This window comes from Peromyscus californicus, unplaced genomic scaffold, assembly GCF_007827085.1.
Source record: "Peromyscus californicus insignis strain IS unplaced genomic scaffold, ASM782708v3 Scaffold_22__1_contigs__length_63687245, whole genome shotgun sequence".
In the NCBI taxonomy this organism is placed as follows: domain Eukaryota; kingdom Metazoa; phylum Chordata; class Mammalia; order Rodentia; family Cricetidae; genus Peromyscus; species Peromyscus californicus.
The window spans coordinates 62,581,134-62,604,194 of NW_026294525.1; the positions used below are offsets into that span (position 1 = coordinate 62,581,134).

The 23,061-nt window shown below is 44.5% G+C and overlaps 1 protein-coding gene across 2 annotated transcripts in view; it reads right to left on the reverse strand.

Moving 5' to 3' along the window:
* The window catches only part of Sobp (sine oculis binding protein homolog), a 166,275-nt gene that overhangs the window by 52,956 nt on the left and 90,258 nt on the right, over window positions 1-23,061 (reverse strand). The window contains exon 5 of one of the 2 annotated variants that reach the window (XM_052751546.1): window positions 16,446-16,541. The exons of the other annotated variant lie outside the window; for it this stretch is intronic. Within the exon in view, the coding sequence (XP_052607506.1) occupies window positions 16,446-16,541 (96 nt within the window). The remainder of the gene's footprint in view (window positions 1-16,445; window positions 16,542-23,061) is intronic. 2 annotated transcript variants of the gene reach the window in all.

Genomic DNA, 23,061 nt, shown 5'->3' on the forward strand with positions numbered 1-23,061 from the left:
AAGAAGAAGAGGAGATTCCTAAACCCAGGCTTAGCTCCAATCACCAGCAACCATAATAATCCCAGCACCGCTTTTCTGCAAAAGAAAACTGAAATGTAAACCTACGAATTTGAGTCATTTTTGTCTGAATGGTAGATTCAGCCACAGCTTTTTTTTTTTAAATCTGAATTTCAGTTGTTTTCTTCGTTTGCTGGGGCTCATGCTTCCATGAGGTGCAAGCCAGCCTGCCAGGCACAGAGCAATAGGACCCGATGGTTCCTGGAGAAGCCAGTCACATCTGGGAACTCATGAGATGCGCCACACGGCTGCCATGATTAGACTAGACTGGACTCTCACTGTCCCCTCCTTGTAGGAGAAGAAAAGGGCACTTTACATGTCGTCTAATTCCTGCTGGGGTAGAAAAATAAAGCCTTCAAAACCCTGACAGGTTTAGAAAGCCTAACAAAGCTAAAATCAAATCAGACTAAATAAGTCCATGACTAGGAGCAGAAAGAAAAAGGACGACTCTTGCTTCCTGTGTGCAACGTCCGCTGCTCTTACAGGCACCCACTGTCCTGCAGCCACTTTAATCTTGAACGTGACCCTGGCCATCTGAATATGAGCAGCTCAACTATTTTAAAGAGGAGTCCTGGACAGGTGTGGCAGCCCATGCCTATAACCCCAGCATTCAGGGTGGGGGTGGTTTAGAAGTTCAAGGCCAGTCTGGGCTATCTGAGAGCCTGTATCAAAAAGTAAAATAAAGCTAAAGAGGGAGAAGCCTAAACAAGCTCCCTCTGTGACATTTCCCTCACCTTAGTTTAGATTTCTGATTCACTCCTTTTTTTTAAATATTCCAGACTGACCAAAGGAAAACAGATTCCCAGCCAATTATACAACACCTAACTCATGTGTTTGAAAGTTATCAACAAAAAAGGAGGAGGAGGAGACCAAAAACTCAGTGATTTTTGTTCGCTTTAAAGAGGAAAGTAGGATTTTAAATGGTCATAATTAGAATACTGTATGAATGTGGTAGCAAAAGAAATTCGATTTGGGAGAATTATCTAACAAATCTTTCGTGGTGAGCTCATTTTTTTTTTCTCAAAAAAATCATGCTCTGTTAGTGAAGTGTCCTATGACAGTCAGCCCCGTAAATTCAATACAATGTTTTTATTGGATGAAGAGTTTGAAATTTTTTAGGAATATTATTGGCTGGATGTCATTTCTTCAGCTGGAGTCCTGCATACAGTTTAAGATGTAAAGAACCCATGAACATACAAGCCAAGCCATGTCTCCTGAGTCTTTTGCATTTAAAAAAAAAAACGTTATTTGCAGAAAAGATGTGCACATGCCACAGCAGATACGGAGATCAGAAGACAGTTTGGAGGAGTTGGCACTCTCCTGCCAGCATGTGTCCCAGGGACCTCGTGCAGGACAGTGGCTTGGCAGCAGGTGCCTTCACTGGCCAAGCCATCTTGATACCCACTGTGTGCCATTTTTTCTTGCCATCTTTAAGAACAAATGTTGAAGGATTTGTGGATTTCATTCATTATTTCCTTCTTTCTCTCAAAAGTTGACTATAAAAGAGGAATGTTCCTTTTACTGAACACTCATTATATGCAAACACTTGGTATTTATTTCCTTATCTAACTTTTACAGTAAACCTAAATGGCATGTACAGTTAGCATTCCTTTGACAAGTATAAAAATGGATCCTCCCAACACTCCAAAGCCAAGTACTCCACAGCCAAAGTGAAGTCTAGACACCAGGGTATGTGTGCTAGAAACCTGAATGCAGTTTCCAGAGGGAAGGGATGGCTGCATCCTTGTGGCTGAAGAGTCCCCCTCTAAGTCATTCAAGTTGGGAACCTTTTCCTAGTTTGTACAGTTTAAATCACAATGACTCCAGAACCACCCTAGAGCACAAATATTTCTAAACCAGTTTCCTCCTTTTGCTTTGATCATATTTCCCCCACTGGACACAACTAGTGACTTAATTAAGACTGCTGCTCAAAAGTTCAAATTTATGAGACAGTTGGCCGGAGAAAGATCTCTGCAGCTCTGCACGTTAAGATGGTCAGAAGAACTTGACTGTCGGGGCTTTTGGACCGTCAACTGCAGTGTCTCTTTCTCATTCCCACCTGTGAGAAGTCTTTGTCTTCATCACAGCCTGGACTGTTCTGCCTGCCTTCTAGAAGTTTCCCAGTTCCTCTTCCAATCTGGGAAAGCATTCTTCCATAAGAGTAATTCCTGGCTCAGACATCTAACACAGGTCCCTACAGCCTAAAACACAAAACATAAAAATTGGCTGCTTCGCTCTCAGTCTTCTGAAAATGCCAGGGTAATTCTGTTCTCGCTCACAGAATGGTACCAGCCCAGTGTCCACCTGCTTCCCCCTCCCAGTGCACTATGCTCCCACTCACATCACCGTTTTACATCTTCCCTTGGACAAAGGATGCACTTCCCCTGCCACCCATCCTCCAAGGAGCAGCTCAGGTTCCATCTCTCCTGAGAACCTACCTTTTCCTGATAAGACCAGCCCTGAGAACCTACCTTTTCCTAATAAGACCAGCCCATCATTTCTTCCTCATTAGGTTACCGTTTGTGTACGTGTGTGTGTGTGTGTGTGTGTGTGTGTGTGTGTGTGTGTGTGTGTGTGTTTCTAGTGTCTAGTCCCCAGAGTGCCCTGAAAACTTACAACATGCTGGAATATATTGTTCATATAAGTACAATTTAAACTTACAATTTGACCTATGCCTACTGCACTAGGTGTCCAAGAAATACAAGTCATTGAAGGAAAAATGTCTTCAAAATCTCTCTCCCTCCCCCACCTAGTCTTGTATTAATTCTAATTTTGAGATGTGTCCATAACATTAAATATACAGATTTCTGAGAGCTTGAAATCTTTATAGACACTGAATTGCATAACAGATCTATTTCCATGTAGTACGTACAAAAGAATAAATTAGAGACAGAAACTCTTCAGACAACATAAACCAGGGAGACTATTTCCCTGGAGAGAAGGTATTTTGGGTGTGAATTATCAGGACTGACTGTCTCCACTGACGCAGCTCAATTTTCAACTTGGCTGATTTGATGACAGCGAGACACAGTTTAAAAATCAAAATGCATGAAGGCTAAGGAAAAAAATGAATATAAAAATTTCATTACAACTTGATTTTCCCATGTTATTTATTTTTATGTACTCATATGTAAACATTGAATTAGTTGAGAAAAAATGCTAGATAAATGTTTGAAATGAGTTAAATGTCATAGACTCATAAACACTTGAATAATGCCTTTGCTTGTCTTCAGTTTTCTTTATATACAGAACCACATTTCTGCACAGAATACATAAATTTGCCTTCATATTTTATGTTTCATATATCTATGCACCAATGTTGCTCATTTTCAAATTTAAGCTATCTAGTAAATACATAAATATTTCTCTAATCCAAAAGTGGTATTTATCTCACTGGAAATGCCTGATACATTTATCAAACTATGTTAGAATCAAATTTAGATTTGAATTTTCCATTCAGAGGAACCCAAACCATGAGGAGTGGATTCCAAGAACGTCAGAGGCTTCTCAGTGAAGGATCTCGAATAACTTTATCCACAACATAGTCTGATACTAACTGTCAATCAACATTCTGAGATGCAGGAAACACACGCATGTGTACTTTGTCTCTTCTGTAGGCTGGGGACTTCGCTAAAGAATGCGGGCAACGGTGATGGTGAGAGATATGGCCATCCTAATTTACAAAATGTACAAAATGACGTTACTCATGTTATTCTGATGCAATCTACAGCCTTTCCTACTAAAGAGATGGAGGAGGAGCATCTTCATGAAATATTGACGGATAAGCATTTTCAGGATAATTAAGACAAAAGTACTGTTTATTGTTTTAAAGCCAGCTTAGCCGGTTCAACATTTCATTTGCAAGGGCCGCGCCGTGGTAAAGTGTACAGCAAGGAACTTGCTGGGTCAGGGTTATCAGAGGCCGCCCCGCCCTCTCAACTCCACTTCGGTTGGAGATACAGCAGATACAATCCAGAACTAACTTTTGGCGGACATTTCGCTTTTCTCGGGACTAGACCGAGGGATGTGGGCTAGCGCAGGCACTCACCCGACAAATAATTCCTGAGCAGCCGCGTCACAGCTCACCGAGTCTCTATCACCAACGGGCTGTTAAGATGCCATTATTTTAATACCTCAAGGGAGAAAGCACTGCCAATTAAACAATGACAGGCCATCAATTGTAATATGTGACTCCCATTTTTGAGTTGTTAAAGTCTTAGTGTCGGGGGTGGGGGTGGGGCGGGACCCTTAGAATCCACAAAAAAAAAAAAAAAAAAAAAGCATAAGGCAAGCACAGTTCCAGAAGTCCGGAGATGAAACAGACAACATGCCACACAGAGATCTCAGCCAGGGTGGCCCATGAGGAACGGAGAAAAAGGTCCTCTGGGAAGTGCCCCTCTTCCTGGGCACACTTAATCATGAAAGCAGAAACAGGGTCTGCCTGCAGGGCCCGGAAGAAGGCCCTCCAAGAAACCTCCTCCATGCTTCAGACCAGAGCAGCAGGACGTGAAACCAACCAACCAACCCACAGCTAGGAGAGCTACTAGACGACAGACGCACTGGAGGACACTTGTCTCAATGGCTCTTGCTCTCCTGACCCAGCCTGTCTCCGCCCTTTCCCGTCCCTCTTCCTGCCTCCCATTGGCTCTCATCACCCCACACCCCTGTCTTCAATTTCTTGACTCCTTCATTATGCACACACCATTTTTCTCAGCTCTAGTGTTTATGTATTTTTCTCCTTTCCCACAACAGGCTCTCATGAGCTTTTTCTTCTAAATAGAAACCAAGTTCATGACAAAATGTGATAGATTGAGTTCTGGTTGGTTATTTGTTATTTATGTATTTTATATTGATAAATGGACATCCTGTTTGATTTCCTTATTTTACTTGCTATATGATCTATAGTCTCCTAGAAAATGTCAGAGGTAGCTTCTCACTGCTATTTTAGGTAATTGTTGAGTTCTAGCAATTAAAAAGATGGTAGCTAAAGCCTAAGATGGTCTTATGGGCTGGAGAAACGGCTCCAGGGTGAAGGGTACACACACTCTCGCAGACGACCCAAGTGTTGGTTCTCAGCACCCATGTCAGGCGGCTCACGACTGTTGGAATTTCTAGCCACCCCCCATGACCGCGCATGCGCTGGCAAGACTTAGTCATTCTGGGGCCTTAAGTAATTCATGCTCTGCACGGTCACATAATTTGCCTGCAGCGTGATCATGTAATCTATGCGCATGTGTGGCGTAGCTACGTAAGCCCATATGCGCATGTGCATGGGGGGGGATTCTATAAAAGCAGGTTACAGACCCCTCCCCGCTCTCTCCTTGCAGGACCATTCGCATAGACTTAATTAAGCACATAATTAAGCACATCCCCTCTGTTCCCCTTCCCCTAATAAACTCTTATAGTGGGTCTTCTGTCTCATGGCTTTTCTTGCATGGTAAGCAGCGCTGCTTAATAACTAACAACAACTGCCTGTAACTCCAGATCTAGGGGACCCAACAACCTGTTCTGGACCCTAAGGGCATCTTCACTTACCTGCACATACTCATATATAGACACATATAAAATTTAATAAAAATTTTGACCTTAGTGATAAAAAAGTATAAAAATCTTCAAAAGGAAACTTAGAAGCTGCCTATATTCTATGATTCTCAGATTTTCAAAATGTATGTCAAATTAAAATACCTTTTCTATAGTTTATAGCTGTTCTGTTAATGTCCCAAGTCTACAGAATTAAAAAATATATGATTTGGCTCTGTTCCCCACTTTATGATGTACTGAGAATTCTCAAACTTCGACCTCTCTTGCTGAATAAACAGTTATTTGTCACATAGATATTCTTCTCGGCTTCAGGGGCTACGTAAGACCTGTCACTACAGAGAGGCTATGAAGACTTGATCCTTCATCCCACGATTACAGGCTGAGCTCCTCTGGCACTGGTCTAGAAAATGATATAAGACCCTGTGGAGGCAGAAGTACATGCTGGCCTGAACTCAGGATGGGGTCAGAGGAAAGTTGGTTAAAACCAGCTCTGTCCACTGGAAACTTTCCTCTTCCCCACCAGCCAGAGAGTGACATCTCTGTAATTTAATTTCCTTGTCTACAAAGTTGAAACAGTATCACCTTAGCAAAGTTAAGGTAGAAATGGAAATCTAGACCTGGTACCACACTGCTCACTGGAGCGACCCACACAGGGTTTCTTGTCTTCTTACTGCGGCCAGAGGCACAGTTTTGTTAATACAGGCATTTCTCTGCACATATCACTTTTTTTTGTTACTATTATTTTCTTGATTAAACTAATTATTTTGTTTTGAGACAGGACTTCACTATATAGCCCATGCTGGCCTTGAACTTTTAACACTCCCCTGCCTGGACTCCCAGCATGCTAGGACTACAGGTGTGCTCCACCACACCCAACTACTTGCGTTCTCAGATTAACACCTTCCTTTTAAAGGGTTGGGCAGACTCAAGAGGTCTTGGATCATGTACATAATATTTCTTGAGAGTAATATATATTTTAGGTGTATGCTAAGAATTAGTTACATGGTGTACTTTGCACCCACCTTGTTCTATGGCTTCCAAATGCATATGCATATGAAAAATTCAGATTTGCTTGAAAATTTGGGCAAGGAGGAATCTAAGATGTGGTTCAAAGCAAGCAGTGTTAGACTAAATCCAATCATAACAACACAATAAAGGGCCAAGTGTTTGCCAAAGACCTTTCTAAGCAACTTACAGAACTTCATTCTCTTACACCTCACACTAGCCTTAGTGGATAACTGTTACTGTTCCCAGTTTAGAGGAGGACACAGAAGCAGAGATTACATAATTTGCCCAAAGTCACACAGCCCATGGGTACAGGGGTAAAGATTCTAAATCTGGCAACAGTCCATTCACCAAGCTAACTTTTAGGATCTTCCTAAAACAGGACTCAAACATCGCAGTCCTTCACCAACCAGCAACACCGACCACCAGTCAACAGGCCTTTCTAGTTCCTGGGGCACAAACAGACAAGTGAATGGCTGTGTGGATTCCCCGGAGTTCTTGTACTTCAGGTAAAACACTACACTTGGAAGCTCAGTAGGGTGGTGCACATCTGTAACTCCAGCACCTAGAAAGTCGAGGCAGGAGGATGGCAAGTTGAAGGCTAATCTAGCTATAACTGAGAACCTGGTCTCTAAACCAAAACAACAATGAAACACCATGTTTGGCTTTCTAATATATCCTATAGAACAGGTGGGAAGAGGCTCGTGGAGGGGGAAGCACTTCTAACTTCTGCCCCAAGGCTTTCTTTGAACCTTGGGTCCTTCCAGTTCTGTTTTACTAGAAACAAGGTTCCTACCACGTGCACGCTAAGTACTTCCTATACACGATCCACTTTGGTTTCCAGGTTGACCTATGAAGTGCCTCATGGCCCTGGGACGGGAACTTCGCTTGTGTCGCAGAGCTGGCAGAGCAGGGACAGATCCTGCTCCCACCTGCCAAACCACAACGGCACCCTTAGAGAGCACACGGCCTCACTCTGTCTCTCCGGCTCTGAGAACGTCCGCATGTACTGTGTGAGAAGCCAGTGTGAAAACCTAACCACTCCACCTCATACCTCCCCATACAGCTGCCCTGAAACTAGAAAGGCAAAGATTTCTCCAAGCCTTGGAAGAGGAGAGTCTGCTGGCAACTGGGGCTTCAGAGCAAATCAAGGCTCCTACATGCCCCAGAGCCTCGGGAGGAGAGCAGGGGCTAGCAACTTTAGCCCATCCCTAGGTAGCATCTTCTCCAAATAAAAAGAACTAAAAAGAGAGTTAGGATACAGTTGGTACAGGTGGGAGGAGAGAGGAGATGGCCCAGTGCGGTCTGGAGGGTCTTTATCCAGGAAAAAAGAAAGGTTCTGAACCACAAGACCATGGCAGAAAGAGGAGCCCAAAGCCTTTTTGACAAAAGAACAAAGTAGGGCCACCACTCAAGTGGCGGCAGAGGAATGTGCTGATGAAACAGGAAATCTGGTATGGCAGCCATCCCTTTCAGTATGTGTAGAATCAAGATGGTCTTGCCAAAGAGCATAAACGGCCCACCTTGTCAGAGCCATATCTTGCTTGGTTTAAGACCATTGCTTTCAGTTCCAGAAAGGGCTTTTATTTGTTTGAAAGCCATCCCAGAATCCTAAGGGAACACAGGAGTAGTTCAAGAGTAGAGGGATCTGGGAGATGGGTAGAAAGATGTTGAGACAGGCCAGTTCTCTCGGGGCAGCATCAGTCATCCCTGCGGTTTCCCGGGCCATTCTACCCTTTGGGTCTGTTGTAGTCCCTCTTGTAGGAAACAGATACACGGAATGCTACACGTGTTCACGGCCTATGACGTTTCGTTTGCTTCCGTAGTTCAGGTGTGCCACATGGGCCCATTGTCAGTGCTTGTGTAGCTCAGCTGCAACAGCAAAGCACCAATCTGCACACTTGAATGGAGTGAGGTCACACGTGTGGCTTTAATTAGAACAACAGCATCGGGGAGAAGGACTTTGGTCACTTGTAACTGTTTTGAAGAGCTGATTACATTCCAAATGAAGTGTGGCGGTTGCTATCACATTTTAAGGGTTTTTGTTGTGTGTCCATGACACAGAGGTTCTAGCCTGGCATGACAAATCCAAATACAGGATGGCCATGCAGACTCTCCCTTCATTGCTATGATGGGGCTGGCGGGTGTTGGTGCCCTGGGTTCAAAGAAAGTGAGTCTTATTTTAAAATAAATGAATGGAGAAGCAGAGGCCGGAGGGCAAAGAGTCAAGCCATTCCCGGAACTGGGGTATGCACACTTCATCTTTAGGGCTTTGGAAATGTGGCCTGATTGTCCAAGACGTGCACGGTTAGACTGGGCAGGGAGGAACACAGCGCACAAGCGAGGGTCATCTGTCTTATGTGAATAGCTCCAAAGCTCCAACTCCCCTCTTAATCAGCATCAGTGCAGGACCGACCAGGGAAGGTGCACACCAAAACCTTCACCAAAAACAAATAAACAAACAAAACCTCCCCACAAGAAGAGAGAACACACGCTTCATAATCCTCCAGGGGAATGATCAACTAAGAACAGGCTAGGAATCTAAACAGAATTCTGTATGGAAGAAATAAAAATGGCTAAGGAACACCCCAAGAAGTGCCTGCCCATCGTCCTTAGCAATTAGGGAAACACAAATTAAGACAATTTTGAGATTTCATCTCAGCCCAGTCAGAATGGTTAAGATTAACAAAACAATTGACAACATACCCTGGCCAGGTTGTGGAGAAAGAGAAAAACAGTCACTGCTCATGGGAATGCGAATGGGTGCAGTCACTCTGGAAGTCAGTATGGAAAATCCACAGAAAAAAATTAAAACTAAAAACAAATCTACCCTATGACCCAACTATACCACCCCTTCACGCATGCCCAGAGGACTCCCATCCTGCTCCACAGATACCTGCTCAGTCATGTTCCTTGCTGCCCTAGTCACAATAGCTAGGAAATGGAAACAGTCTAAATGTCCTGACAGATGAATGGACAACGAAAAGGCAATACACATACCCAATGGAATACAACTCAGCTGTAAGGAAAAATGAAATCATGAAATTTGCAGGTAAATAGATGGGCCTAGAAGAGTTTATACTGAATGAGGTAACGCAGACCCAGAAAGACAAACATCACGTGTCCTCTCACATCAGCGGATCCCAGCTCCAAATCCTCAGCTGTGAATATACAACACAGAGTAACCACAGAGACCAGGGACCAGGCAGGGTCGGGGGCAGACTAGCAGGATACAGGTAATACAACGTGGAAAATGGAAAAGATGGGGGAGGGGTTCCAATTGAGAAGGAGGGAGGGAAGTCAGTATCGAAGAAGAAGGGATAGAGACAAATATCAGTGTTGTTTGATAAAGCCTCAGGGAATCGGTGGTGGCACACGCCTTTAATCCCAGCACTCGGGAGGCAGAGCCAGGTGGATCTCTGTGAGTTCAAGGCCAGCCTGGTCTCCAGAGTGAGATCCAGGACAGGCACCAAAACTACACAGAGAAACCCTGTCTCGGAAAAAAAAAAAAAAAAAAAAAAAAAAAAAAACCAGAAAAAAAAAAGCCTCAGGGAATCATATTAGTTTATATTTACTTAAAATTATACACAGTGCATACAAGTGTATATACAAACTCATGCTCACACACATGCAGACACACATCCATCCATGCACGCGTGCACGCGCACCCCACCCCCCACAAACACACACGCTGAAGGAAGTTGAGTCACTTGGGCTGACAATTCCCTCTACAAGAACTATAGACTAACAAAACTGCTGTACCAGGCACAAGAAGCTCCCTTTTACAGCTGGTCAGGCTAGTCCAGGTGACCCCCCAAACCATACGGACTGTCAGCGTAGTCTAGGCTGCCTCTTAGGGCTTGAGGGTGAGCCCCTATTGCTGAAAACATGGCGTACTTAGTGCACAGGACTTGGATGATTTGAGATAGATCTGACCTGAAAGTCCCTTTCCTGTGGTCAAGCATCCATGGTTCTAGAAAACACTACACAAGCTGTGAAGGGAGGGAGGTAATAGTCCTACCCAGCTGCAACACCTATGAACAACAGTGACCAGCATGTCAAGATATCTGTGAAGGTGCAATAAGTGGAACTCACGTGTTGGTGGTAACCAAGAGCTGTCTAACTGGGCTTAAGGCCCACTCAACGGGAGGGAAGCCATGCCTAGGTACTATAATCCTAAGCCAGTTTCTCTGGGCTAGTGAGGCCCCGGACCTTAGAAAAGAATCCACTCCCTCCACTGGGTAGATCAGCAGAATGCCTTGCTACATTCTATATCTTATCCTTCTACACAGGCCAGTGAGCCGCCACCCCTCAGCAGAGAAGCCTCTCTTTGCAGCAGATGGAGACCGTTATAGCAAACCACAGCAGGACACATGGCAAAGATCAGTGGACTGTGAAGAGCCCAGCTCCAACCTATGCATCGCCATCACAGCTCCTGCATCCAGGGCTCATTGAGGAAGACGAGGTAGCAGGGTTGTAGGAGCCAGAATACCAAGAAATCCACCGTGAAACAATCTCTCCTAGAAGTGGCTCCATCGGCAAGATGGGGCAACGGTTATAGCAATGTTTTAACGTCAAACGTTTACGTGGACGTTTTAACGTGGAAGTTTTCACAGTGCCCCATCCCTAGACAAAGAGCCACAGGAAACCAGTAACTGCCAGGACGAGGAGAATTAGCCTCTCTCATCAGGGATGAGCCCCCTATTGATTGTCCAGTGCAGAGTGACAGTAGCCAGCCCTGAAACCATATGCACACAAACAACAATATAGACCCGGGTGTGTGTGTGTGTGTGTGTGTGTGTGTGTGTGTGTGTGTGTGTGAGTGTGTGTTCATAACAATAATAATCAAAGCAAAAAGAGACTGTCAGTTTGAGGGGAAGCATGAGAGAGGTTGGAGGGGATACCTGAGGAGGGCTAGAGGGAGTAATGGGAGGGGGAAAGCAATGTAATTCTACTTCAATTAAAATATAATAATAAAAAAATAAAAATAAAAAAAATAATAATAACAACAAATAATGGGCTATCAAGAGCAAGATTAGCCTCTAGCTGATGAGTGTTTGCACCTGGGAAATGCACATGGGGTACATGATAATTCCTATAATTTTGAACATTAGAAACTTTCCATAGTAATTTTTAATCTATAGAAACACTAGGAATTTTTATGAAGTAGAATCCATAGGATTGGTCATGGATGAGGACACTTCACAGACCTGCCCATCTGCCTTCTCCTTAGTCTTCAGGTTCTCCATACTTGGCCAACTGAGATGCTACACAGGCTACAGGGGACATGGCCTGCACTCTCCTACCATCCTGCCTTCCTTCTGCTCCTTCCCTCCCACACCAGTTCCTATAACCAATAGCCACCTGTGGCAAGACCTAGAACAAAAGCATCTTCCAGGGCACGGGCTGCATGCGACAAGAATTTCATTCTCTTTCACACACGGGAACTTTCCTAGTGCTTTTCCAGGACATGGCTTACCACGCAATGGCAACAACCAAGATGATAAGAAGAATCCCAATTGCATAGCTAATTTGTACTGACAACAGGGACCTTCAATACACCATTGTGTCGTCTTTACAACCTCCCCCGAGGCTTTACAGACGAAGACTGTAAACTCAGAGCGGCCCAAGAGATAAAAGCCCCAGTCCACTGTGATGTCATATGTACTTTATGCCTTTGGATCTATGGGGCAAACTTGACTGTTTTACCCAAGAACCCATATGCTTAATGGCTACCGTGCTGGGTATACCTGGCTCTATTGAACAGTGCGCTCGCTCCTTCGGGGCAGGGATGGTGTCTTTTTCCTGTTCCATATCCCTCTCTGCTCGTCTAGTACAATGCATGGAGGATACCTGTGAGCCGAACGCTGCGCTGACACAGGCATTTCTGAGGCTGGAGAATGACGTGTCCACATCTTCTAACCCACCTGCCTGCCTCCAAAAGGAACTGAGGTAGAGCAATCAGCTCTCCTCCCCATCATCTCTGTTTATGAGGCCTCCACACTAAAATAGTTTTCCTCTTCTCCCTCCCCGGCATTGTAAGTGACCAGAAAGAATTCTTTCCCATGCTATTTTTATTTTGCCTCCCAGCTGCGGGCTCCCTCCCTCTCCTTCTCCACAGCCCTCACCCTTCCAGCTGGAGGTAGCCATAGAGATCCAGACTCTGGGTGATGATTCTGGAAGCTGAAGCCGGGCTGGACAAGCTTATTTCCCCTGCACTTCCTTCTCAGGGCTTCCTGCACTCATTCGATTTCTAACCTGTAATCCCAGCTCTGGGGAGGCAGAGAATCCCGAAGACCCGCCGGTCAACAGCCTGGCCTAAACAAGAACACACCACAACACCACACACACACACACACACACACACACACACACACACACGCACGCACGCACGCACGCACGCGCGCACACACACACACACACACACACACACACACACACACACCCCGGGATGTCAATTCCGTTGTCCTCATTCCCTTCTCCAAGCCTTTCAACAACTTGTAGTTGTTGGTCTTTCCCTTCCCGGGCCCAATTTTACGTTCTATTTCTACAAGATTTTCACCCAGCCAGTTCTCGGGAACTAACAAAAAACTGGCTAATGAGAAAATATGAACTCAACGTATCCTTCAGGATTTCCTCTCCCCTTGGCTCCCACAGTCCACCCGCTGAGTGGGATTTCATTAGGGGAGACCTTGCAGTCCCAAGCTTATTTCTCCAGGAGAAAGTCAATGACTGCCAATGGAGTTGGAAGTCGTGCAAGTGCTGGTCGCCATGGCGAGCTCCGACTGCCCTCCCGTCCCAGTTCTTGGATGCTGTGTTGCTGTTGTGTCAAGACGACACAAACCACCCACACTATCTTTTACTGAAAGTTGTCTTCTTTGGTCATGGTTTGATTATGTACCAAAGCCCCCTCTTACACACACACACACACACACACACACACCACACACACACACACACACACCTGTCTATGAAGAACAAGGTGGCCACACTGAACTGTGGCCCATCACATAGGACTTGTTTATCTAATCATTGGTCTTTCTACCCTTGCATTTTCTTTTCTTTTCTTTCTTTCTTTTTTTTTTTTTTGGTTTGTTTCTTTGTTTTTCAAGACAGGGTTTCTCTGTGTAGTTTTGGTGCCTGTCCTGGATCTCGCTCTGTAGACCAGGCTGGCCTCGAACTCACAGAGATCCACCCTGCCTCTGCCTCCCAAGTGCTGGGATTAAAGGCGCGTGCCACCACCACCCGGCGTATTTTCTAAATTAATTTAAAAACCATGAGGAAACCACTATGTCACCACCAAAGAAAGAATCTTGGCCACCACCAAGCTAATTATCTAGTCATGTGTACAGTATACTAGTGTGAAGGCACACATCACATTTTGGGATTTAAATGGAAAAATCAACACTCTCCAGGAGCTTTACATCTGCACAGCACAATCTACGAGAGCCAATGCTTCCTTTGTTGGTGCCTTCCGATTACACACACTTGTGTATTCCAGGCATTGATTTTACTTTGCTTTTTTTTTTTTGTAAGTTATTCAATATTCCTGCCTCTTCCAAGAAGTGTGGGCTAGGGGAGGGGTACAGAGACATTCAACCATCAATAATACAGAGTCAATGTCCTGTCTACCTGGCCTCAAGCCTTTTCTGTCAGTTCCTACAGCCCATGGGACAAGCCTTCCAGCTGTGTGCTTCTGATCATCTGGGAACTCCAAAGACCTCTGTACCCTCAGGACTTTTCTCCCTCTCCCAACCGGCTGCTTGCTGGGGCTGCAGTTAGCCATGGAAGAAGATGCCAGAACCACCCTTAAGCTAAAAAGGCACTTTGGAGTAGAGTTTGCAACTCTTCCCACCAGATTCCTTAAAAATCACCTCGGAACTGTAGTAAGAAAACTCCAAGGAACTCCCATTTCTCTCTTAAGAATGAACAATTCTTTGCAAAGAAGCGTAACCTCTCAGGCATTCACAACAGCAAACACATTGCTTTTCTTGCAGCTGGCAAAATATGTGTGTGTGTGTGTGTGTGTGTGTGTGTGTGTGTGTGTGTGTATGTGTGTGTGTGTGTGTGTGTGTGTGTGTGTGTGTGTGTTTAAATTTCTCCTTAGAGAAATAAGCTTTCTTGTGACTTCTTCTTCTTTTTATTCACAGGAAAGTATACTGAACAAAACAAAGCATTTCTGACAGTGACTGCATTACCATAAAGATTGTACCAAGCCTCTCAAAACTACTGCCAACACAGTACTGCTGCAAGCATTAATTTCCTCTAAAGGTATCTGGAGACAATGTTCACATTAAAACAAAATTCCTCCAGTATACACTCAAGCACATATACTTTTCCAATATAAAGTGGGGAGTTAAGTATGGTATATAGGTCTTCACAATCCTTGTAAAAAGGAGCAAGCCACCTCTGAAAGCATTCTGATACCAAAACATGATAAAGGCCACACACCCTCCCCCTTACCAGGCACGGGTAACTGCAGTTACCAAGAGAGCATTAGAAAACCAAGTGCAAAGGACTTCCTGCGGAATAGGTAATGCTACAGCAGACCAGGGCGTTTAAGAGCCCTCAAATAAAAGATCAGGTGAGTTAAATTTTCATGTGAACAGTTGCATTCCTGAGCAGCGAGCCTGCCTGCAGGTTGGTTGGTCAAGGACACTGCACACACAGGCTGAGTGGAGCTGCCTGGAGGGTGCCCGCTGAGCTGTGTGGAGGAGGTTCTCGCTGGCAGCATGCAGCTGCCGCCCCTGCCATGGGGAGGCCTGCATGTCTTCACTCTTCTCCTGCGCTCTGGCCACTTTGTTTCTAATGAACAGTTGGTATTCGAGCCAAACCCAAAGGCTGTTGTTACACGTGGGAATTCCTAAGGCAGAGACCTGGCAAAGCTCTACTCTATTTGGCCAAAAATCCAAACAGGAATTAAACTACCTCAAAATGTAACAGCCGAGCATCTTCGTTTTCCTTCCCTGCTTTCATTTAGCTGGAGCAAATGTTTTTGCTTTAATGCAATGGAAAAGAAAAGAACATTGAGGGACAACAGGCTAGATCCTTCATAGAGCTTCATTTTCTAAAGCAGTGTTTGATTCTCTAAATAAATGACAATTCATTCTCTGTTGACTTTAGGTAAACAGAAAATGCATTGCCGAGCACTCGTTCTCAAAAGCTAATCAAGAATGTTAGGTCCCAACAGATTCATTTAATAGAAATATAATAGGCATTCCTGCTTGCTTTTCATCTTGTCTCGCTGTAAATGCTAAACTGAACAGCAAATTAACCTTGCGTTGGAACCAAGTTTCATCACAGCTGATGTCCCCTCTCTCCCGACAGTAAACACCCCCCACCCTGTCACTACTGACTCCTGCAGGGGAGAGACTATGGGGTTGGCAAGAGAGTGGAGGGATACTTGAATACTAAAGGGAGTGCTGTGTGTCAAACGGACTATCTTTCCTACTCAAACCCAGCAACTGCTGTCTGCTACAAAAGCGCAGATTTGGGGCGTAGGAGGAAGGGTGGGGTGGGGTGGGGTTTTCTCCAAGCTCCATGTATCCAAGTTATATTTTTAACTTTACTAGCCATTCTCCAAGCGACTGCTTATAAACTACAATACAAAACAAGCTAATAAAGACAGGGCCATTCAAGCTCTAAAATCAGATATAAAAGATTTGCAAACAACTTGAGATCTTATAATTAATATGCAGTGATATCAGAATTAGCACTTAGAACTCTACACAGAAAAATATAATATTTCATAAATTATGTAATCAAGAACAAACCCTCGCAAAAAACTGTTTTCACTGTGCTAAAGTAACATTCTAGACTTGTCGTAAGTATGTTATTCTTACAAGTAGTTCGCAGTTATTCTTGAAGGCAAGCCTTGGAGTTTCCTTAGCATAGTGCTGCTGGGGGAAAGTTTCAGCACGTCCATCTTCATCTCTAGCCTGAAGGGAAATATAATGGCCTATTTAGGGACTTACAAATAATGGAAGAAAAAAAAAAGCTAAAAGCATAACAGCTTAGATCATTAAACAAACGGGAATCCAGAAATAACAACATTATTAAGAAGTTTGTTTAAATACGCAGTATGCCTTTCAGATATCAGAATTTGAGTTCTGTTTTTCTTTATATTGTTTAGTTTGAACATGCAAATTCATCGTGGTGTCACAGTTCAAACGATATGAAGCAAACCAAAATCAACTCGTTTTGTCGGCCATCACCACCACTTGAGTGTTGCAGTGACATGGTGGCAGGAGTTTTTGCACAATCAGGATTGTGTGACATACATACGTGTTTAAACGTTTCGGCATGCTTAAGCAATCTCTAGATAATGCACTTTTAAGAAATTCTAATAGCAAGGCCATAAGAAAAGCAATTTGCATAGTTATATTTTGAACTGCAATACTATTAGAGATAAATTGCTTCCCCTCAATTTTTAAATAAAGATCCTAAAGGATCGATGATCTCATAAGAACAATAATTCTTCAATCAAATGCAGTAAAAAAAAATAGATTTAATTCAGAAGCTGCGTTAAAAGTCACTGGTTATTTTGATCTACGCTGTCAATTAAGAAAGCTGCCATTTCAACAGAAGCATTAGCGTTATTATCCATCAGCAACACCGATTGTGGTCTCTCTTCCTAATCACCATTGGTTTCTGGTTTGGAGCTGTGTGTGAGGGAGAGGTGGGCGAAAGGGGTGTGTCCGAAGCACACTCATTAATCCATTCATCAGGTGACACTTGCACTCTGCAGCTCTCACTCCCCTTAGCCCTAACTGCGCTCTCTCTCTCTCTCTCTCTCTCTCTCTCTCTCTCTCTCTCTCTCTCTCTCTCCTGGCCTCCTAAAATCCACAGCTGAGCTTGCCTCCCTCACATATGGCTTGCATATAATTATGCATATCCCATTTTGCACTGCATTAAAATGATGAGCTCCTGGCTCCCTGCCAGCTGATTTTTAAAGGCCCCAATGAAGTAGGAAAAAGGAGGAAAACACAGGGAGAGCCGCGCAGGAAGCAGCAGGTAGCTCTGTCTGCCGTCTCTTTAGATAAAATGTATGTCTGGCACCAGGGGAACAGCTGAGAACTACCTGTTGTGATATATGGGGGGGGGGGGGGGGCGTGATCAGGGCTGTTGACACAGCAGTGACAATGCTTGCGTACTATTTCCCTGACAGAGCAGAATCTGACCTGACAAGTGTCACTTGGAGCTCCCCATCTACGCTGTAGACTGTCATTGAAAAAGGAATCCACACTCTGCACATCTGAAAATTGTATAACTTGTATGTCATCAAGGTTTCTGCTACTCGTCATGAGGGTTCTAGGTGGGACCGGGAGACGGAATGGCAGGATCAGAGGCGGCTGGCTGATAACAAGTCTGTGTGGAAAGAGATTGCTCTGTTGGGGTTTCATTTTTGAGGTATCTCTTTTATGGCCATCTCTGTAACGAGATGCCTTGTCATTATGCCGTTACCACCTCTAAAACCAGGCTCAAATTAAAATGTGTTCTAGGGTAGGCTGTATGTGGCAGAGAAAGGAGCGAGCACTGTGTCCTGTGGCTGAACAGTCAACTGAAGCCAATGATGCTCCTTCCCTCCGCATCAGGACGCCTCTGCGGTGACGTCACAGTGCAGGCTGATGGAACTCAAAGGGGATCCATTTCAAACCCCAACAGACAGAGGCAGCCGTGAGGACACAGACCAACGGCAGCTGTGAGGAAGGCTTTGAGAGGCCTATGGGTGGCAACAAAATTAACTGCTTTATAGCAGAATTCTAAGTCACTGGGTGAGGAACAGACCTCTTAAGGGAAGGAGGAACCACATTTGTTTCCAGTAATGCTGCCATGTCCAGTGACTTACTTTTCACTGATGAAAAAATAACACCTACCTGGATAATAACTGGACCCTATCATAAACAACTCAAGAAAATACCATCTCAAAATATGTCTTGCTTGGTGGTGGATTTATTATATTCCTGATGCACTGTGATACATATGCTCAGAAGCCCAATTTGCATATCGTTTACAAGGGCTACTATTTACATATGTATGTCTATATTCAATATATATGTATCTTGTGTATAAATATTCATAAGGTGGAATATGTTTATTATGCATGTACTATGTATACACATTCATACACACCAGATGCCTAGGGATATTTTCAACATAAGTGACAAAAATACATTCATTCCACTTACATGCAAGGTGCTCACAATACTTTTTATGTGTTCAGGGAACAAACATGCCCCATTATCTAAGATTTGACTGTGTTTTATAGGTTTCATATTAACCCTTATCATTAGGAGGTTTTGTTAAGTAGAGGATGGGGGGACACCGGGAGATAAAGGGAAGCCAGATAAAGGGATCTCCATTGATCTGTTGTGTTTGCCCCCCACAGCTCCCTCAGACACTCAGCCTGACTCCAGAGTCCAAGAAATGCTATCCTCCAGGTCAATCGAGATGGCTTAGTGGACAAGGCATTTCTGGCTAAGCCTGGGGACCTGATTCAATCCCTGGGACCCATATGGTAGAAGGAGAGAGCTGACTCCCAGGTTGTCCTCTGACCTCCACACATGTACCACAGCAAGGCACCAGTACATGTGTATGCACACATACAAATAAATAAATAAATGATATGAAAAAGAAAAGAAATAATCCCGTTGTCCAGCCATTTCCTGTGTTTCCACCTGGCACAGAGAGGAGATCACACAAAGTGCAAGGACTCTAGAGCCATCAATCACCCTGGCACCCGTGTGCGTGTGTGCCCTGACACATACCTCTCACCAAAGCAACTCACTTGCATTATGAAGTTTTAAAATGAAATTTTAAGTCACTCCTAAGTGGAATTAAGTGCATTCAACTAGGCAGTAACTCTCTACCCTGGTTGCGTGTTAGAACCACCTTGGGTAGGTTGTTCCCTGTCTGTTTGCTAACATATTGTTTCCTGATTCTTCTCCTTTTCCACAATTCTAATTTAATTGGTCCAGCGTAGGGCTCAGAGTGTAGTTCTTTGTGAATTCATAAAAAAACAAAACCAAACAATTAAAAGCTCTCAGATGGCAGCAATGTACAAGCAGAGCTAAGAACCTCTGGGCTAAGGAGGGCATCCCCAGGCATCGAAAGGACACCGAGCCGCTGTGCAAGGCTCAGCAGATGTGGCCCAGAGAGGGGTCTTACTCTAACGGGTGAGAGGTCAGGGGACCAGCTGCCATGTCGGCAAAATTCCATGTTTGTCCAGGTTTGCCTCTTGGTTTCTAATGAACAAAGAGACCTGGAGAGCCTTTCACTTCCTGGTAAATGCCTTCCTCTACCTCTCCAACCAAGACCAGTGCTTACACTTTACTCTCTCTTAACTTGACTTCCGTCTCCCCAACAAGGGTGCAATTTTGTAGCGGGCAAGGCAGGGTTGGGTCTCCCATCACTATCTTCGACCATTGTCTAGTAAACACTCTTCAAAAATACACTTTCTCACCATTCCCTGGCATCTTGGGGGCAATGTCAGGTAGACTCCATGCAGCTCTACTAATCTCACAGGTAGATACATTTTAAGACATCTTAGAATCTCATATATTGGTGCCTGTGCCTTATTCTACATCTGCTCTATTTGGGTACCAGATAATGACAACGGTGAGGTACAGACAGGGGGGGCAACTACCCCTGCAGATGAGGGTGTGGACACTAAATTATTCCAAAACAGCAGGCAACAACACAGAGCAGATAGACTTGCAGCCAGCTTTACTATTGTTCTTAAATTCTCTACAAACAATTCTCAACTAACTGGCAGTCAGGAGTAGACCACCCTACTGGGGCCGGGAGGACAGTGTGAATGTCTGACTTCGTTCTGGAGTGACAAGTTCTGAAATGGAGGAATGTCGTCGAGACACTGGATGATGGACTAACTCACTCCATGTGTCTTATTCCCAACAGTTTTCCTCTGACTAATGTGCTAGATATTTGTGCTACTAAAGGGAAACATAAGTAGGTAGCATTTTACTACAAATGTGTAATAATAAATGTGGCTGTCATGCCAAAGGTCCATTTTGGGCCTACTGCTCTAAGAAAGCTTCACATTTTGCTATAAAAGAAACAAAAGTAAAAAAATCTTCACAAAAACTGTAAGGTTTCTACATAGGGTTGTGCTTTAAAAAAAGAAAAAGATTTGTTTTGGTTTTTAATTCTTTATGTGTGTGTGCACATTCTCACAGTGAGGGCAGGTGCCTGCGGAGTCCGGAGGCCTCAGATGTCCCTGAAGCTGGAGTTAGAAGCAGCTGTGAATGCTCCCCCCCCATCACACACTCACACCTGGAATTAGAAGCAGCTGTGAGTTCTGCATCCTCCCCCCCCACCCAACACACGCCCATACCAAGATGCTGGAAATAAAACTCTGGTCGTCGACAAGAGCGTGTGTTCTCCTAACTGCTGAGCTGTCTCCCAACCCTGTTTCTGTTTTCTGAAACAAGGTTTTGCTATGTAGCTCGTGCTGGCTTCAAACTCAAGATCCTCCTGCCTCAGCTTTTCAAGTGCTGGGATTACAGGTATGTGCCACCATGTTTGGCCTTACACATCTGTTTTCATGTTGCATTATTTAAATAAACACTAGATGTTGTAACTCTGGTTAATGACATGACTCTAGACTCCAAAACCTCCTGCCTTAAACTACTCTCCGTTCACTTCTCTATGAATCACAACTTGTTTTATTTTGAATTTCCTCTGTAACAAATTTTACTTCTTTGAAAGAACTCCCTTCCTTCTTTGGGAAAAAGTCTTGGTGCAATGTTCACACTAAAGCAAAATCAGCATTTCTTTCTTTTGGATAGTACCTTTAGAAAATATGGAAAATCCTAGAAACAACTGCGTTGGCCTACTTCAGACAAGAGGGATGTTTCTGCCTCGATGGACAGGTTAATGTCATAAGTAGAAAAACAATGAAGCTTTGGAATTACACCTCAGATGTCCCTTGATGAATGGGAACTTATACTTCAGTGTCAATGTGTTGTCATTTATTTTGGAAACAAGAAAAGATTTTGCCTGGAGTCAGAACTAGGGGGCAGAGAATGTGGCGGAGGTTCCAGATTCTTCCAGGGCTACAGCAGATGCAGCTGTCAGCCTACGCATGTGGTGTTGGTACCAAACTTGGGAACATCAAAAATAGTACATCTCAAAGTTGTGGGAATAGGTTTAGAGATGAGGCATTATAGAGACATAAGGGGAATGTTAGCTTTCTATTTTATAACTAATGTTTTGAACCAGAAGCAACAAAACTTTTCAAATTCATAGTAAGCGAATGAGAACTCCATTTGGGGAAATTTTGTTTCCCTTTCTGATACCATGTGCCTATATATCAAGGGTGCTCAGAGGAACTGGCAGGCGTCGTCACAGACTGCCTTCTATGAGACGATAAATGCCTTTATGAACAAGAGGTCAGCCAGTGCCTCCGTCCTGCAGGGGCAGACCCCCCGAGCTCTGCCCTGCACTGCTGCCCTTGGCTGCAATGGCATAGGGAGATCTCCCTGCCCTCCCTCGAGTTATAGCTCAGCTGCTCTTATCTCAGTGGGCCAGTTCCTCTAGGCTAAATCCCCAGGTCCCTCAACTGTTTCTTGTCCTTTACCTTCATTTTCATGGATAAAAATAGACTCCATCTCTCCTTTCCACTTCTGGAAAATTCCTACACATCATTGAGCCTTCTCAACTGTATTGCCTTATGGAGGCCACCTGGGAACTCTTCTTCCGAGTCCTAACCTGGGGCCCGGAAGCACATGATTCAATGGGGCCCCTGTGTGTTCAAACTGTGTTCCGTTCAGCTGCAAATCTCCATGGCGTAGTCTAGCACCCAGCATATTACAGGAGCTCTGTACATGACGGATGGAGTGAATGAGCGGATTCCTACCCATCGACCACAGTACTGGACACTCTGCTTTGCACTCCAGTCCTGATCCCCCGGAGCTCTCGCCTTGCCTGAGTTCCACTTGCCTCATATCTTGACCTCTCCCTATTCCATGTGCTTCTGCCTAATGCCTGTCCCTTGTCCTCAGCAAGCTCTCAGCCCCACAGCAGGCCTTGCACCTGATTTGGATGGTGACCAACAACCCTTCTGCCCCACTTCTCTCCTGCTTCCCCTAGACTGAACCTCAGCTCCTTTCTGACAATGTCTCACCCATAAACCCATTCCTAAAGCAGACTAGCCCGCTAGGTACCCCCTTCCTTGGGTCCCATAGCGCACCTTTTCCTGGTGTCCCACGCCAGTCTGGGATGCCTCCTTTGCGCTCATCTTAAGACTCATGTCTTCTCTTGCTCATAAACTAATCCTTTCTAATCCTTTGAGGGCAGAGACCGCATATTATATATGAAGCCCTGGCCATGCTTAAATAACATATACCCTGTAGACCGGCTAGTTTTATGTCAACTCGACACAAAGTGAAGTCATCAGAGAGGAGGGAGCCTCAACTGAGAAAATGCTTTCATAAAATC